The 19828-nt window shown below is 38.3% G+C and overlaps 1 protein-coding gene across 2 annotated transcripts in view; it reads right to left on the bottom strand.

The window, feature by feature from the left end:
* Positions 1-19828, bottom strand: part of GRM1 (glutamate metabotropic receptor 1) — a gene marked incomplete at both ends in the record, with an annotated part of 182295 nt that overhangs the window by 36675 nt on the left and 125792 nt on the right. For both annotated transcript variants that reach the window (XM_084283902.1, XM_084283903.1), the window contains one exon: positions 5485-5731. In XM_084283902.1, the coding sequence (XP_084140028.1) occupies positions 5485-5731 (247 nt within the window). The remainder of the gene's footprint in view (positions 1-5484; positions 5732-19828) is intronic.

Genomic DNA, 19828 nt, shown 5'->3' with positions numbered 1-19828 from the left:
TGATGTGCTGTCTGGCCATTTTTCAGAACTTTAACATACACTCGGTGCCTACATATAGGTTGGTTGCAGTACTGCTTCTGCTGAGAACCGTGAAGTAATCATCCAGTAGAAGTATTTGAACTAACTAAACTGGTATGCCATAAGTTAACTGTAAGCACTAGTTCACTATTTTCCTTACCTAACTCAGTGAAACTGTCAGGAAAAGTTAGCAGCCCAGAAACAATATTTACTTCCTCTCCCTAGGCATACAGCATAGAACTTCCCAAGGCTAATATAAAAGAACCATAAAACACTGTTACAAAAGCATTCAATTTCCCTACTTCCATCGTTGCCCTCCATGTGATGTACCTGATGTGTGCACATCCCTTACTGCTAAGTGTTTGTCTCCTTCTTTTACCTACAGAATATGCCTTGTGCAAAGCAGTAATTAAGTATGGTAATTTCATAATAGGAAATAAGCAAGAATGGGAGAATGAATAGTGGAGAGAGGGGGAAAAAAAAAAAAAAAAAAAAAGAGGATGGACCTACAGGTTGGCCTCTTCAGACAAGAAGGTAAGTGACAGGTATGTGTGGGAGGGCTTTAGAAAAAGAGGATTGCAAACCAGAAATCAGTATTGGTGCTGAAAATAAGAAAGTGTCTTCTGTTTTACAAGCCTGGGAATTAGTTACTACCTTGTTTTTCTCTACTGGATTGTCTCAGTCTCTGGACAGAAAATTCTTTAGGTAATAATGAGTGTTGCTAATCTGTATGCACATTAGGAATGAAAGGCAAGAAAAACATGAGCTGTAAATAAAACCAGGATGCTTGTTTGCGGGCAAAGTGGGAGAAATATCTTTTCCCTTATTGAGATTCAAACATGCAAAATTTCAACTCTGCAGTTCACAGAGGAAAGGTGCTCAAACTACTCTCTAGATGCCTAGTTTTGGTAATTGAATCTTTGAGATCTCTCTAGCAAAAGATAGTTTAACGAAGTGCTTACTTACAACTGTATTTAGATCTCAGTCTTGCCAATGTGCATGCTCAGACGATGTTAGTGCCACTGCATGGCTCCACTGAACCATGTAGGAAATGGGACTCCTGCCATTGACTTCAATGGAGCTCCAAGCAGGTGCTTAAAAAGCAGCTCTATAGCTCCATGGTTATCAACTGGGTCTTAACTGAGGAGTTGCTATGGAAAGGGGTTAATTTCAAAGTCACCAGGAAACAATTCCTTCTCATTTCACATCTCTTACAAAGGAATAACATAAAAAGTCATTCTTTTTTTCAGCATTATGAAGAGTCAGAATAGCAAGAAGCAGTAACAGCAGGGCACTTTATAATGTAGATTCAACAAACAGGAGTAAAATTGAGCAGGGGTGTACGTGCTTCTTGCTAGCAAGCAGAACCTAATTGTTTTTTAGTGTGATGTTGAATTAGACCAATACAAAATCAGTTAAAATGGGCTGGAAAATTAATTCAGGAAGGGGAATAAAAGATTACTAAAACTTCATATTCCCTTAATGGAACTTTCTAGCCTACACAGATCGTTTTAATTTTTGCAAAAATATATTATAAGGCACAAATGGGCATTAATTTAATATCATTCAAGAGCTGGCAAATTCAGGAATATGATTTTATTTTAGGTTGGAAGCCATTCTTATGTTTTCCTATAACACTGTTCCCTTTTCTATCAGTTAACCATCAAAGAATAAAGTATGCAGTCTAAAAGATCTTAACACAGTCTTGCATATGACAAGATGTAGTACAATACTTGCAGCTTTGATATGCAGCTTGAATTTTAAGTGGAAAAATGTGATCTAACAAATATACTCGGCATGGAGGCATGCATAAGTTCTTTATCCTTTCTTCTTTTCTTAAATGAAAAATTCCATCTTTGAGTAAGGACAAATTCAGTGCTTCAATAACTCCCTGTCACCATTCCCCCAGCTACACATATACAACTTTAACAGTTTGGGGCTGCGTCCAAGCTACAAATGATTATCCCAAAATAAGTGAATTTGACGAGAGTTGTGAAGCTCCAAGAAAGTGAGGACTGTGGAGGCAGCTGGAAGCTACACGCATACAGCAGCATTTACAGAAACTATGAAAACATTCTGCACATAAGAAAATAAAACTTTATTTTAATGTAAGGATAAGCTCTAATGTATATTCGGAAATGTTATGACCAAGTCCTTGAGGTCATATGAACAAGACACTTGTGAGCCAAACTGTGATCCAGCTGGTCACAGACACACTCATACCCTGAGGTAAGTGCTGGTTAGCCTGAAATAGCTGAAGTTACCTTTCTCCACAGCTGTAGCACAGAGCTGGCAGTAAGTTCGGTATCCTGGAAGGCAGAATGGCAAACAAGATTGCTGAACCATGCTGGGATGTGACTTGACAAAACAACTACCCATGGAGCCAAACTCCAGAGCCAAAATCCAGTGTATATTTGCCTCATAGTTCTTTATATACTATGTGTTTTAAGTCTCTGCACTATGCATTAATAATTTACACAAAGCATAACAGTTGATTAAGTCACCAGATTTTAAGCCAGAACAGCTACTGGGTAGAGTTACATGGGTCTATATCTAAGTTTAGTTAGGGTAAAATGAACAACAATACTTCTGTTAGCTTGTGAACACGAGCATTTCTCCACACATGAAAGGTCAAGCATTGGTGCTGGACACTGACAGCTCCTGTCAGTTGTCCCGTAGTATTTTACAGTCAGAGGTCTAAGCGCATTGTTTGTCCTTGAGGGGTAAGCTTCCTCCTACTAGCCAGAAGGTAAAAGTAAGCAGTTACCCTAGACCAGACAAGAACTTGAGATGTTCTGTCCTGAAATACATGGCTGTCCTCTGCCCCTTGCATAGGCCCAAAGAAGGATGTGGTGTGGACTTTTGCATCCCTCACAGCTTCTCCAGACATTTCTTGGAATTTGGGTGATATGATCAATACTGAGCAAGCAAATGGGATGTACTCTATGAAAGTCAAATGTTGACAAAGCTGTAATGGATTCAAAACAAAATTTTATGAGTGTCTGCCAAGAATAACTACAGGCATCTCTACCTGATCTACCCACGACAAGCATAAACAGGAGGTTATGAGGATCTGTTGCTCAAAGAACCTTACTGATCTTGCAAGTTACTTCAGGCTTTTAAAAGGGAACATTGCCTTATTCCATCTTGTGAAGCTGATTTGTTTACATTATATGGTAACAAAACACTGAAAAACTGTGCATATTTATGATGCATTCTTTCACTGGCATAGAAAAGCCAACAAACCACATCTGTCTCTCTCTGCTTTATTTAGGTGTCATATGTGGTGTATAGTTTTTCATATAGCTGAGGTACACAAGTTCTTTGGCGTATTGATAGAGTGGTGTGGCACATTCACTTACCCACAAAGAGCTTTACTGTGTGGGACACTAGAAACACTAGGATGATTCTAGAATGACATACTGATACATACAGATCTACACGGGCATAAACTACTGCTGGTGTACAAAGATCTCACCAGCTGTACAGATATAAATGCCACAGACTGATACAAGGATTACAGCATGAATAACAAAAAGATTGTCTGAATTCTCTTGCCCAAACCAATGCTAACTTTCCAGCTGTGAAAATATATTAAAAAAAAAAAAAAAAAAAAAAAAGAAAGAAACTCTACCAAAAATAACTCATCAAATTCTAAATAGGCCAGGAAAGCAAGAGAAATGAACCTTGCTACAGACCAAAATTATAGAAGGGAGAAATTTTATCATCCTGACCTACTCTGGAAAATATCCTGATATAAACCCTCCTATATTTTGAATTCAGGAAGTGTTTGTTCTAATTCTGGAATTTATACTGATGAGAGTTGATGAGAGTCTCAGGTTACAAGATAATGTATAATATGGGACAAAATTGGAAAATGACACATAAACACCAAACTACATAGCTAAAAACTAGATAATGCAGCATATGCAAAGCTGGAGTAATGCTTTTATGGAGATAAATAGTGCATAAAAAGTTTAAAGATATGCTAAACAGTACTTTCTCAATATTATCTAAACTATATGTAGAAATATCTGATTTATACTTTTGTGTTAACAAGTATGTGCAAGAATGTAAGGGAATTGCTTGCCTCTAGTTTCAAAGTCTGACCTAGTTCATTTATACCTTTGACTAAAAAAAATACCGTATGCAGCACTTTATGAGAAACAAGACCAAACTGACCAGGTTTTTCTTATTTTAAATGTAATGAGCTGATTAAATGTATATACTGTGTTAATATAACAAGAAATGTAAATAGAAAATGGTAAAAAAGTTTGTCAGTTTTGATAACAAAAGATAGCAAGAGGAGTAAGAGTTGCTTTAAGGCCACCATGTCTTGCAAATACTCTTTGAAGGCATACACCACGCTGCACACTCTTGTTTATTCCAGAGCTCTCTCTTTGTGCAGTGTTGGCACTTAGATGCATTTATGCAATAAGCCCAAAGATGGAGTGAGAGAGTCTTTTATAACACTTTAATAACTCAGTAACAAAACTAACTTAAATGAAGTAACCCCTGAGTAGGATTCAGTTAATAATGAATCATGTACACCAGCAGCTAAATTAAATTTATTTAAAACAAATAAATAAATAAATTCATCTGGGAGATGCCTCACTTAAAAGAATTGGACAGAGTCCACAGACCTAAATGAAGAGGAAAAGATTTATCAGCTGGCTCCCTTAGGAGAAACAAAGGTGATGTCCAAGTTCACCAAATTGTTGTCTCTCTCCTTGCTTGGGTACATATTGTGTCTTCTAGGGAGGGGTAGACGGTAGCAACTAACAAAGCTGGAATTTACTGGACCCCAAATGAGTGAAACACTGTACCTTCTGGCAAACACTATTACTTATCCTGTTCTGTTCTGACCTATCTTTGAACTCTGGGACAGCTGAGCTTATTTGAAGCAAGATAAGGAAAGCACACAGGAGTTCAGCAAGCAAGACTAAATACTGTCTGGCACAGATGTACAGCTGTCTCACGGGGCACTTGGAGCAGCTGAGATCCAGTTGGAAAAGGATGTGCTCTATGGCCCTACCTTCAAAACCTCAGCAAGCAAATGCTTTGTTAAATTCCAAAAAATTGCAGTAGGCCCTTTATGTAATAAAGCCCTGGTGGTGAGCCCCAGTGCTAGCATAGACACCAAAAGTCTGTGAGATACATGGTCCGTCCTCTCCCAAAACACTAGAAATGTTACAGGCTGTAACAAGTACAAGTACTAGTAACTAGTAACTAGTACAAGTACTGTAACTAGTACAAGTAACTAGTACAAGCTGTAGCTATCAATGCACTATGTGTTACCAGTGTTATTCCTACCTGCTAGTAAGACTAACCTAGATAACTCTGTTTCTGTCTCACAATATGCATGCTTTTAGCAAAGCAGCCAGAGAAATCTCCATCACCAAATCCAGGAACATTGCCTCCTTCCCAGCGTTTGGTACAAATAATTGAGATAAAAAATCTCTTTACCTTCCAGGGGCATCTCCCTTTTCATCAAACCAAACTTCTTCTCCAGAAACACCGATGAATGTGGACTTCAGGAGAAACTCCAACAGCTTGCTGCCGTCAATTGGCTTCATAGCATCACACAGCCCAATGTGTCCAGGACAAAGTGAATGATGCATATTTTGGAGTCCGTGAGCCATAGCATATATAGCATTGATGACAAATCCCATTTTACTGTCCTGAACATAGTTTTCTTCTAGGCTTTCATTGCCTATGTTTGTAAAAAAAGAAGTTATAAACAAAAAAGGAATGTCAAATAACAGGAAATATGAAAAAAAAAAACAGTGAGAAATAAAAAAGGGATCTCTTATTTTTCTTATAAAGTTTTAGATATTTAAAAAACATAAACAAGGTGCCAGCAAGGAATTAAAGCAGTAATTAAAAAATGAAATAAAGTGAAATTGGCTCTTCAGAAAACCCCATTTTAATCAAATTGTCAGCTTTAATTTGTTCATTCTGGAATTTTTTGCTTGTCATTCCACAATGTTATTTATGGATAAAAGGGTTAAACAGCCCAGCATCAGAATTACACATGTAATCTGGTACAACTTTTGTAAGCAATTTGCTTAAAGTTTGATTTTTTGGCACATTTGAATGTTGTTTTTTTTATTTTTTTATTTTTTTTAGGGCTAAGATAGCAGTGTCTATTTCAGTGTAAGCAAGCAAACAATGTAAATCAGCATCACTTCTCAAGTTATCCGAAATAATCATGGTAGATAAAAGTAGTAGTAAGCGCACCAATTTGGGATTGCTACAGAAAGCCATACAAAGTTGGTCACACTAAGAGACATTTTATGTAACTGCGGCTTAGAAGATCCGGCCTGAGCTGGCATTGATGTCTCTGTCCATTGATTAGGAACAATGTGGCAGTGAAGGCTTTCCCTTTTCAGCCCTCATCTGCTGACATTCAGGCCCTGCCAGAGGGTGCCATTTGTGGCTGTGTTCCAAGCCAGGGCCCGCCGAGGCCGGGCCGTCCCCGGGTTTCCCGTCACGAGCTGCTGGATGCTGCCAGCACCAACCCTGAGTCACAGAGGACCTGAACTGCATGGGTCCTGAGGGCATAAGAAACCTCCCTGCTTTGTTTCCTTTCCCCTGAGTCATCCTATTTCAATATGCTCAAAACTGCAAGATGCTGTCATCTGTAGGCCTCCCACGTTACGCAGTGTTAACAGGCGTTTGCAACCCAGTCTCTGGTACTTTGTCTAAGTAACACCTTCTCTGTGCTAGGAAAGTAGGATGTGTGAGAGACTAGGTGTTAACTGACACTTCTCAAAGCCAGGTTGGAGAAGGTAGCTGTCATTTTCATATGAAGAAAAGAGGAAAAACTACAAGTTCACTGAAACTTTCAAGTTAAAAAACAGTTCCTTCTCCCAATGTAGATATTGTATGGCTTTCAAAGCAGGTAATCAAGACAATCCTTACATTCATCATTGGAAAAGACTGATTTGGGAGGTATTATCCATTTGTTTGCCAGAAAGGTCATCTGGGGATTAGCACAGATTCTGGAGAAAGGGATTTCTAGGTTTTGTTTGCTGGGTTTACCTTGTGCAGGACATTGGTTGCAACTGGGCAAGGAAGTCCTGCTTCAGTAGCTATTTTCCAGATGAGCAGAGCATAGCAAGCAGTTGTGATGGTGAAGAAAGAAAGCATTGTGAAAATACACATAATCTGACTGACTGGGTTCGTATGCTCCTCACACTGAGATGCACTCGCTGCCAGCACCACCAAACAAGGAGCAGCCAGATAAATATTTCCCAGAGGCAACATATCTGCCACTTTCCTAGCAGGAAAAGATTCGTAACTCCCATTCAAATCACACCCCATTCAGAACCATGTTATAGAACACAGTGAAAATAGAAACCTTATATGTACACTGACAGAATATTTAACCAGGGAAACAAACATTATGGCACTGCATGTACTACTCACTTACAGTACGTATGACATAGTCTAGACATTTGTTCCCCAAACTAGTTTATGTGTGGCCTGAATATATTATCTCCAGGTGTGATTTATCTGCTGATTAGTCCCTTAGGACTAACACAGTGTGAATTTACCACTGCTTCTGCCTTCTTCTAGAGGAAAATGAATGTAGAAAAATGAATGTGTTCTCCATCCTGACATGAAAGAGAGGTGGAAAGCCCCTGAACTCAGCACTGCAGTTCTCTGCCATGGTAGCCTCTTGATGGCCAGCGGCTGAAGAGATCACAAAACGACCGATAGGTAGAAATGGTTTTCTACCTGACAGTTTATCTGAGATGCCTTCCTAATTTCTCAATTAATGAAAAAAGTAGAGGAACATACACTTCAGTGACCCTTTCAAGAGATAATGGCAGTATCCATATACTTCTCCTGAGACGAACATTCAGATGGCTGCCAGAGGTAGAAATGTTTTAAAATGAGACTATTTTCCTCAAGTATGTATGACCTCAGCAAACCACAGATTTGGTTTCTCGTATTTCAATATAACATACATACCTCCTAAGAGAATAAATATTTGATGGTGGAAGGATTTGCTTTTGACTAAGTAGGAGTGAATAGCTTGCATTGAGGCTTGAAACGTAGCCCCACACTGCACGGGTGACTGCCTTTCTGCACTTGCAGAAAAAGTTGCACTCTAGTGGAAAGTAACATAAGAAACCTCATCTGGTAATGAATTGTCCACAGATCAGTAATATAAAATTCCCTATGTGCAAATAAGCTGTTTCACAGTAAATTCACCGTGAGAAGTCATGCTTTATCTAAATTTAACTTCCTGCTGGCAAAATCCAATTTATTTCATTTTCACCATTACAAGTTATTGATATACTCATGTATTTGGGCTTGTAAAAATTCACTTATGACAATAAGTAAGAACTGCTTTTTTAAGAAAGTGAGATCATGTAATTATGTTTAGCCAGAGATAAAATACAGGAAATCAATGATCAATTACACTTTCACAGGGCAGCTTTTTAAGAAATGTGAGAAATATATATTGTTTGTTATGGGCCTTATCTATAAAGTTACTATTTTTCCCCTAATGTATCTTTGAAAAGAGCAAAGCAGAATTCTGGACTGTGAAACTTTAACTTCTCCTCTCTCAAAAGTATCACTGATCTGCAAAAACTAACCTGAACACTAGGGTGAATTAACATTAAAAATAGAAAAGTATTTTGCTACCTTTCTTATTTATTTATTTTTTCAAGGGACTTTAGTTTTTACTAAGCAAAGGAAAATTGTAAGTCATGTTAGTACCAGATTAATTGAAATCACTTGAATTAGGCCATTACCTTTAGGAATGACATTGAAGCATTCAGATGTCCTGAATTTCACACTTATTTTTGTATTGGATACAATGCAAATATTTCTTTAATGATTTCCTTTAAACAGTTCCCAGAAACAAATTGTGAGTCTTTCCTTTTACTGTAATGTGCCTCAAATGTAACTAATATTATCTTCATATACTAGGTACTTACGAGGAGCTGAATGTAAAACAACCATGAATATAGTCTAGTGCCTTTGCTGTGTAGTAGGTGTGGGACTATCAGTATTCTCGAGAGCAGAGAGAGTACTCATACAATCTCATTTGATACACTGAAATTAAGAAAAAATATACTATCAAATGAGGGCTAAAAGTGATGTAAACTTTAAGGTAGAAGGTAAAGACAGGAAAAGCCTATACTAATATTCAACAAGAAATTAAGCACGAATGATTACTTGTTTGTGGTCCTCAGAAAGGTTAGGGCAGGAAGGAATTTGGGATGGAAAGAAATGTAAAAACATTTTGGTTGGAGAATCGGATCAATACCTAGCCAGTTGGTAAATTTTGAACAAATATGCACATTTGATAAAGAACACAGTCTGTTCACAGATGACTCTTGATTAGAGTAAAAAGCCAAAATCTGTTGAATAAAATTGTTATAAATGCTAATGTTTGATCTGGAATAAGCAGATATTTTTATAGTTTGTTTCAGACTCCAAAATGAACTGTCAAATGCTGAATATTTAATACCATATAAAAATATATTTTGTTCTCTTAGTCCAGTTATTAGCTATTATCAAAGCTATCGTCTTTTCTGGCAGTCATGACAGAGGGCTGAATATCTTATAGATGGTATACACTGCCTTCTTCAATTGTAGTGATCCTTCCCAGGACTGAAATGTTTTGTGGGTAAACCATATGAGATTTTAGCTTTATTGCCAGTTGCATGGTGGGGGGCTACATTCAATACGAGTGCTCATTTAAGCAAAGAAATTATTTTGGAAGTACAACCAGGGCTAAATTTCCCTGGGAAGATGAAAAAAAGAAATCTGCCGTACTTGGGCTGTGTGCAAAACAACCTGGCACAAAGCCACGCCAAAGAGTGAAGAGTGCTTTCCCGACAAGATGCCAGGCAGCAGATCATGGTAACTCCATGATCTGGTAGAGTGGTACCTAGGTTTGCAGCAAATGTCCCCATGTGTTGGAGAAATTGTGGAGGCAGATTTCCCATCCTCTCTTTCAGTCCCAACATACACTGCCTTACCAATGACTCCAAGCAAACATGACCATCTGGCTCTGTACAAGTCTGTGAGTGACATAACTTGCCCTTGGCAAATAACAGAAGTCTTGCAGTGTCTCATAAGAGAAGACCTGACAAACTTGGACCACACCAAATTTGTGCCATAGAATCTTGCAGGGAGCAGGGCAGAAGGCCAACATACTGCAAAGTTAGGTCATTTCAAATCTGGGTCCCCAACAGCAGCAGCTACATATTATTTTGGCAACTAAACGGCACATGAAAGGTGATGAACAGACTTAGCTCAATGTTGTTGGTTGTGGCTTTTTTTTTTTTTTTTTTTTTTTTTTGATGAATTTTAGGATATTTGTCTCCTTGGAAAAAATAGGGCACTCTTATTTGGATGCATAACTGTCTAATTAGAGCTTTATCTTTGGACATATAGGAGAGAAAAAGCTATTAATTCTACATTTCTCTTTTGTCACCTATTCCCTGAATATTTTTTCTTTTTCTTTATCAGGATGATTTTATCTTGTTCTTTATCAGGTTATTAAGAGACAAATTAAGATTCTATTAAATAACTTTTGCAAAAGGCTTCTTTTATTTAAGCTCATTTGGCATTATGGGTTCAGGTATTTTACAAATATTGCCAGTTCTTTCTTTCTCACGTTCTATTTATAACATCTCTTATGTTATCTAACAACAAAGATAACAATATAATTGTTTAACAAAATTCACCTTAAGGCATTGCAAAATGGGTACTAAAGATTATAATGCCTCTAAATGTAATTAGTATAGAGATGATGTGTTCGCAACCTGTACACTAAATGGCTTTCTCTGCATATCATCTTTTTAAAAACAAATGCATTCTGTTCATTAATATTATATGGCAATGGAATCTGAATAAAATCTTCATCTATTGGTGGTATAGAGAGGAATTTGTTGACTCCACTGCTCTCATTAAGTCCAAATGTAGTCAGAGCTAAGAAGTCAGATTCATAAAAGTTATTTCTTGTATACAAAAACATCCAAATGCCCATATGTTTCAGCCCACAATCAAATAAGCAGCTACAAAAAAAAAAAAATCTGAAGTTGTTTTCAAAAGTAACTGTCTGTTATCCAGGCAATTCCAGCTGTAGCTGCCTGCCTGAGAAGGAGAGGCCAGTAAGTGTTAGTGAGTTATCAGAACAGGTAATTGTGGATCAGGGCTGCAGGCTTTGCTTAGATTATTGTAATGGACTATCTCAATGACCTTGGTGGCTCTATGTAAAGCTAATGCAACTGCTGGAAATTTGTGGAAAACTGATTTTGTTTGTTTGTTTCACCAACCAAAAATAGGATAAGAAAATAAAAGGCTTTTTTTCAATGTGAATTTAAATATTACTTGCAATTTTCATGAGACAGAATGATAGACTGTAAAATTTGCCACGGACCATTATAAATGTTTCATTTAACCTAAAACAGATAATCCTATCAGAGTAAATTATTGTTTCAAGTATGGTTTCTGCCCCAGAAAGCAGCTCTTCTATTGTTTTCAAACAAAAGCAGACCATATGTGTAATGGTCACTTCCCACGTTGATGTCCATGTGTTTGCAGCAGGGAGGCAAGTTCTAGAAGTAGCTAAATACAGAGAGATGAGAGGGTCCTGCCTGATAGGACACACAGGAAGGATGGTAGAAGAGCTATCAAAAAGACACAAGATAAAACAGGTAATTGATTCCCATTGTAATGTAAACTATTTGTTTGACTGGATGAAACTCTACTACTTGTCAGGTAAGGGTCAGGAAGGAAGTATTATTTAAGAAAATGGATCTTTCCCTAACTGCCTCCTGTCACCAATCTATACAAAACACTGCAGTGCTCTCAATAGAATAGCAAGTGGCTCTGCCATTTGACAAGAGTACAGGAAGCTTTCACCAGGTAAAAGAGGGGGAATATCTTACAATGTGAGGGTTTGATTTGAAAACACACCAATAAACATTGGAAATTTTACAGTACTAGTGAAGCAATAAATGGAGTTCACAGGGTTGCAGACTTCATTTTCAGGCTGTCATTAAATCAGAAGGGTTTCTCTTCCATTCTTCAAATGTTTCGTATTTCCCCAAGCAAAGAGATTCTGTTCATGCAATTATATTTGATGTATTTTTTCTTTCCCTGAAAAGCTAGGATACGATTAGTTACCAGTTGAGATACCCTGCTATTTTCTTTCTGAGCACAAGGAAACCTACAGGTCTCCCGCATACTACTGCTACACCTGGTGAATGTTGCCTTTTAATTGGGATTGGTATATTACTAGTTTTAGATGAAACTACAGAGAAGTGAAAACAATTCAAAGGCCAAGGCATTAACTGGATGCTGACTGCAGCAGCAAAGTTAGACAAATAACTAATAACTTTTTTCTTCTCCTGGAATAAAGCTGATCTGGTGAATATATGAGGGTCTCTTTTTCCTTACTTTCACCTATGTATCTTTCACGGATATCAACTCAGTCACTAAAGGAAACCAAAATAAGAATTCAGCCATCAAGAGGTGCAGGTTCCTCTTTGGTTTAGATGTCTAACACTTAAACTTTAAAAGGTCAGTCCCATTTTTAGACACACTATACACCATTGTTGTCTTCAGCTTCCCTGCCTGTTTTTGTGAGGATGCCACATTATCCTTCAGTGTTCAAAAAGACGTGTCTTCCTTTTGTCTCTCCCTGTGTGTTAGAAGCAGTAGGGAAATTTTTAATTAAATTTACTTTCTTGGTTCTCCATATCACGTTATGTAAGTACATCAGGGCTTTAAGAGCTTAGTGTCAAAGACTCTAGAATGAAGCTGGCATACACTAATACAACAGTGCCACAGTGAAGCTGAAATGTTATGAGGGGAAATGTCTGCACAAGCTGCTGACTCACTCATTAATCAGATGCAGGAGAGTCTCAGAGTCACTAGGCTCTGGGCAGGGGACTGAGCAGTGCTGCCAGCCCTGAGATGATGCTGAACTCACAGGTCCAGCCCATACACAACACAACTTAGGAGCAAAACAAAAGGAAACAGATCTCCTAACTGCATTTGTCTTCCACAGTCTGCAAACTTTGCTAAGCAGGCACAGGAGCCTGAAGCTCCCTTCCCCTCCCTGCCTTTTCTGCCTCTCTCTATGGACATCCAGACTCTCACACAGCCATATCACTCCAGGAAAAGCAGATTTAAGATGTAAACACCAAGTGACAATGCACATAACTCATGCTCACACTGTGGGAGATGACAAACCCGTGTTCCAACGTGCCTGTGCCCAAGAGAGCAGAGAGAACTTTCCTTTTACATCTCCTCTTTACTGACCCACACAAGCTAGGCAGAAGATGAGACTGTCATTTCCCAAAGGCTGGCTGCAGCTTCACGCAAAGAGGAAGTAGAGCCATGCCTGATGTCTGTACGTGACAGTGCTCGGGTGAGCAGGCAAGCATGCCTGGGTGAGATATTATACATTCACTGACACTTCCAGATGATGTGCAGCACTACAGCCTTTCTTTGGCTTTGGGAGAGGCTAGGGGGAAGCTGGAGACCTCTGAGCAGCTAGCAGCATGACTGTGCCAGCACTGCATCACTGGAGAGGGAGGCAGGGGAGTGAAAAACAGGCCTGCAGTGGAGAAAAAGATCCTTTTCCCTTTCTCCATAAATCTGCATTGCCTGCCCCCTCTCTTGTGTTGGCTAGCAGAAAAGAGAGGGCTCAAAAGGAAATATAGTGTGCTACCTAAGGGCCATGCTAACAGCAGAGCTGCCTGCATAGCAGCCACACCAGGAGAGGGCTGCCCATGGCAAGGTTGTTGCTACCAGTAAGAGCTAAAAGAACCTGGTCACACACACACACAAAATAAAAAATAAAAAATAATAAAAAATAAAAAATAAAAAATAGAACTTTCTCTACAAGTTAATGAATATGGCACGTGGTGTTAAATACAGGTCTGGAGATAAATCCTTACACCAGATGGCTTGAGAGAAGCTCAACAGCCTAATAAAGCTTCTGCTGGGGATGACAGTATGGCCCAAAGCCTCTCTGTTTCTTCCTTCTGGGCTAAAATTCTGTTGATGTTAAGAATTTTACTGAAGAAAAAAATTAGGGTATATGGCCATATGAGGATGACTTGCTATTCTTTCTCCTCTAAACACATCTGCAAGGCAGTGTTTGAAACCTCTTCTGACACGACTGTACATATCCACTCCTATAAGCTGTCAAAGACCTAACAGGAAATCTTTGCACTGCTTCTCTTTGTTCCTAGCTTTTAGTAGAACGACCATCATGAAATAGCTCTGCAGTGATGACTGGTTTTTCTTAATGAAACAGACTGATAGATGTGCAGACTATAGCTCAGTGAAAGGAAAAAGAAAAACAGGCTCCCTTAGCCCCCCCCAGCCCCCCTCAAATAAAAAGGATCCATGCTCATGACCTCTGAGTGCGTTCTTGCGAGGCAATCAGCTTGAGAAATTTAATTCACATAATGTCCAGTAGTGAAGGAACATTACCAAAAATTGACAAGAAGGTTAATTTTTAAGGTTATTGATTACCCCATTTAGGCTATTATCTTAATTCTAGTACTTTGGAATTAATAGACTGGAAAACAACAGAAGAAAATACTTGTATTTATTTGAGATAAATCAATTTCTGTATCTTGGACTCCCAGGTAAACACAAGTCAGATTTTTTAGCATCAGTTCAAATGGTTTGAAAAGAAATATTACTTTGTATTTATGTGCTACCTGTTTCGTGGCAGCCAAACTGAGACAATACATACAACTGCTACAATGCATATAAAATAATGAACTTTCATTTTTATGCATTTTCTAATGATGATGATTGGAATTAATTCTATCATGAACAGAGTGATCTGTAGATACTTAACCTACTCAATGGTTAGAAAAACATCTATATGTGGCCCTTCTACCTTCTGGTCATTCATCACCAAATAAAATACTGTGATCAACTACTGGAAGACTCATGGAATTGTCCAGAAATCTGGCATGAAATTATAGTGGCTTATTAGTACCTACAGTCAAAACCCAAATGGAATGAATGATCAGATTCAAGCCTTAAAACTAGAAATCAATAAAACTCTACTTTCAATTCTGATCTTGGGGAATTCATCAAGTTAGAAGGAGTTTAGGCTTAAAAAAAAATCTGCTCTAATGCAGATAGTTAGGACATTAACACCGTGCTTGTTAATAACACTAATTGACGTGTTTATTAGAGAAATAGGCAACATAGGAGATAAACTGAAGTGATTCCAGTGCCTTTCTTAGAGACAGACAGTAATTATTATGAGAGCTTGACAAATAATTATTATGATTAATTTGTTTTTCTTAAAAGCTGGACTGCATACAAACTGCCTGCAAAATGACCACAGCATGTTCTATTATTTATTCAAGATTATTATTTAACTTCTGCAGCAAGTCATTATTTCTCAGCTCCTATTTTAATTAAAAATGAATATTTCATCTTATAAGCAGGAATAATATATGCAAGCAGATTTTTGTTGTTGTTGTTCCTTGATTGAATGGTTTGTACATGTAATCAGCAAAGACACTGATTTCAAATCCAGCTATAGCATCTGAAATCCATCTTATTATTTCACTAACTGACTAAAATTTAATGCTGACAAAGATATTTGAGCAGGCAAGCTCAACCTATGATTTTATATTACATATGCAATAACAATTGTTTTAATGGAAGATTCACAAACAGTATGAATGGAAAGGAGGCCATTTACCCCATCTGATCCAAAACAGACCATACTCTGATCAGGCATCCCAGTCCCCCCATCCCAAGACATTCTTTGACTGCTTTTTGTTTGTTTGTTTGTTTTGTTTCAAGTCTTTTATTTTCTTATGTCCTGTTTCTTGACAGCAATTCAATTTGTTACTCCTACTGCATATTCTATAGTTGCTTCTGTCATTCCCAGTCCAACCATAACCTGTCTCTGAGCCCCTTTTTCAGACTCTGCAGGGTTCCACGAATGCCCTCAAGATGCTCTCAAAGCCTCAGGCACCATTTTAATACGATTAGTTATTATCACAGAGACCTTGAATGCATCTGCTTTTCTTGATTTCTTTACAAATTGCTCAGCTAACTTCTTCCTCTATTGCCATCCTGGATCCTGACACAGGCAGGATTCTACAGAGAACATTTTCTAAATGACCTGTGGAGAAACGATTTAAAAAAAAAAAAAAAAAAAAAAAAAAGGAAAAACAACCTTCAGTTTTCCCCTCTCCCTCAGGTAACTATGTAACTATGTAACCTTGCTGCCTTACTTGCATACTCCATTAAAGACATATTTAGAACTACTATTCTTAACAGGTCTGCTATTTGGAACAAGTCTAGCAGATAATGACTTGCTGCTACTCTTACAGGAGGCAGGAATGAGCACACAAAATCAAAGTCATTTAGAAATCTAAAGAAATATTTGCAGATTTTGATGTTATTTGGCTAGATCAATCATGATTTTCATCATTAATAAATGAAATTGTTGAGTCAGATGCCCTTACAGATATCCTATTATAGCATACAGAGAAGGAGCAATCGAAAAGGACAGGAAACAGGACTGATTAAATTTCAAGTGTCATGCTATTCATACAAAGCCTGAGACTTTATCTGCAAGAGGAAGACAAAACTCAGTAATTGTGCTGCAGCTTTCAGAACATTAACCATCCTGGATACTTAAATTAGGAACCTGAATACATACTCAGGCAACTAATTAATTGATGTGATTAATACCTGAACTTCTCTAGTTGCTGTTGATTTCAATGGGAATTACGGGAGATCAGTGCCTTCAAAATCAGGCCAATTTATCTAGGTCTCAGAGTGTGCACTTCAGGAACCTAATTTTGAGCATGTTCATCAGAAAATGCAGACTCAGAGCAGAAAACAAGCAACTTTCATATAAAGCATAGAAGATATTACCACTGAACAGGGCAAAGAAGTAAACAAGAATCCAGTATCATTATATGTTAAACATTCTACACCAGTACAACACACAAACTACTAATCACAGTCTTTACATTAGGGTAGAAAAATATGATGAAATAATGAAATACATGTTATTCTTTAACCTATTCTCTCTGAAGATCTCTGCTCCAATCTGACATGGAGATGGCAAAACAGAAAAAAAAAATTGCACAAACTATTCTGAGTTCATTGATCTAGACCTGTAAATAACTAAGTTTTAGTTTCCAGTTGTCAGTATATGGGCGTGAGATCCTCAGACTGTCAAAGGTGTGGGTCAATAATACATGTTAACATTGGGCGAAGTACTTCATACATGGTAGGAGACTCTGTGGCTGGCAGGCACAGAGTGGCTGGCCTAACAGATCTTTTCCTAATTTAAATTCCAGTGGTTCTGTGTGAGTCTGAAGAACAGTCAGGAGAGGTACCTAATATTTATCAGTGTTAGGGACTGATCACAGCCCCCATTCCCCATTCTCCTGTGCCGCTCAAGTATGGCGGCTCAAAGATGGGCGACAGTGTTTCTGGTTGTTTTTTGTTTCTCACTGCTCTAGCTTGATAGTAATAAATTATATTAATTTCCCTCTGCTGTGTCCATTTTGCCTGTCACAATAATTGTTGAGTGATCTCCCTGTCCTTATCTCAACCCCTGAGCCCTTTCCATTGTACTTTCTGCCCCTTTCCCACAGCATATCTCTCATTAGCCAGTACTAGTGGTTTTCTTTTTTCTTTTATTATTACCATGAAGAAAAAAAAAACACTTTTTCCTCATTTCTGTTCTTAACATTAAGGTGGTATTAAGAACACCATCATTAACTTACCATGAATAAATTAATGTGAACACCAATGTGTATCACTAAATTCCCCGCATTTACTGATTATTTTTTTATTTTATTTTAAATACACTGTTTCCTCACACAAGAAACCTCTTGTTTGTGGGACTGGCTTCCTAGGACCACAGTGTTGCATGCTGATGTGTGGACTTCACATGTGCTAAGTAACTGCTGCCCACCCAGACAAGGCTGCAGCCCTGCAGCCACAGTTGCTCTCAGAGACTGCTCTTGTTTCCTGCGATCACAGGCAGCTGCTGCAGCTGCTCTGGCACTGGGGATGAAAAAAGTGGCCTCAGCTACCCTAACCAGAACCTAGCTGGATCATATTATAATTTAGCAGAGCACACTCACAGTTTTCTTTTTAAATTAAGGGTGGGTTTCAAATGCCTGGTAGAGATATCCAGATATTTCCTTGCAACTCTTGCAATATGCAGTGCATTAGTCACACATGCACAGATCGCAAAGATCCACTATATTTTGCCCTTAACAAGCTGACTGGACATATGCCCAGAGTTGTGTTTAAGTACCGTATCACAGAAAAAAATTCATTTTAAAGCAAAGCTAAGATTAGAAGCTTCTGAGTGACGTCTGCACAAGGACAATGCAGCACTGATTAGTAGCGAACTAGAGCTAAGCAAATCAGAAGACAAAATAAGTGGGCCTAATCTTTATTCATGCATTTAAAAAAAAAAAAACAGAAGCTGGTCTTTCAGATCTGAAAGAATTTCAAAAGCATTTATTTTAGTGCACCTCCTTTTTTCCTCAGTGTAGTCAGATATGACAATGCAGCAAAAAAAGGTCTATCTAGCCCAGCCAAACCCAAATTACTAAAGTACCTGGCATTTCATAAGAAAACTGGTCCTTGTGATGTGAACTCCTAGACAAAATAAGCCTGGAAAAACAGGCAGAACAAACTGGCTTTTTCAGAAAGTAGACGACACACTGCATAGCATGCTGCATAGAGTACTTTTGCTTTGAAGGGAATAGCCCTAAGTTTCTGTCCCTGTAAAGCTAAGTTTGAACCAAGAACTAAATTAAAGGTTTGAACTTGCAGGTTCCTCCAAAGTTACTTTCTACTATACAAATCATAAAAATCCAAGCTGAAAGATACCTCTGGAAATCATCATCTCACACCTTGCTGTGCTGCAGTAGCCCTCTCTGGCTCAGTCAGTAGCCCAGCCTAGCTCAAGAAGCTGTTTTCATTATTTTTCCCTAGTTCCACACTGGCAGAGTTCTTCACTTCCCAGGTCCTCCCAGTATGAGTGGAAAAGCAGCAGGTTGTTCTGGCAGCCCTACTCTTTGGAGCATGCACCTTCCATCAGATTATTCTCCTTATGGATATGAGTATAGTTTATTCTAGTAGGAAGACTTGTAATTTTTATGGTTCACGTTTTAATACTCCAGATCATAATTTATTGTTCTTTACACCACAGTTCACCCAAGATCTATTAAGAGGACCTTGTTCATTTTAAGAATTCTATTGCCTATTTTTCAGCAAATATCCTTGTGCACAAAGAGTCTCTCTGGGCTGCATCCAGACGTGTGAGTGGATGGGTGCACACCTACACATTAGATCCTGCTGTATCTCCTTTGCACCAGTATTTATGGAGTAATGAATGCCAGTAATGAAAACCTGTAAAACTGCTAGCTGAGTTTAACAACTTTCCACCTCCAGGTAAATGAGAAAAGGGAAGAAACAATCTAATAAAATACCAGGAGGGCTGACAGAAGGCAGCTGGCCTTGTTTTCTGATCAGTTACTGTTATTATTTCATCAGGTTTATTTACAGATTTGGTTAAATGCTTATATCTAGGGTAATTGGTCTGATGTGTGAACTGCACAAAAAAATTGATTTCTAGGAAAAAGTCAATTAATTTTAATTGCGCCCTTTTGTCCTCCCGACACTGCAGATACAAGTTCAAAGCATCTGTGACAGTCTGAGCAGCCAGGAGTGCCCCTGTCACTCTTCAGGCACAGCAGACGAGCACAGAGGAGGCACCAGGGAGCATGATTCATATGTC

This window comes from Netta rufina (genome assembly GCF_964035555.1).
Source record: "Netta rufina genome assembly, chromosome: 3".
Classification (NCBI taxonomy): Eukaryota; Metazoa; Chordata; class Aves; order Anseriformes; family Anatidae; genus Netta; species Netta rufina.
This window is presented reverse-complemented; position numbering and strand designations above follow the sequence as displayed.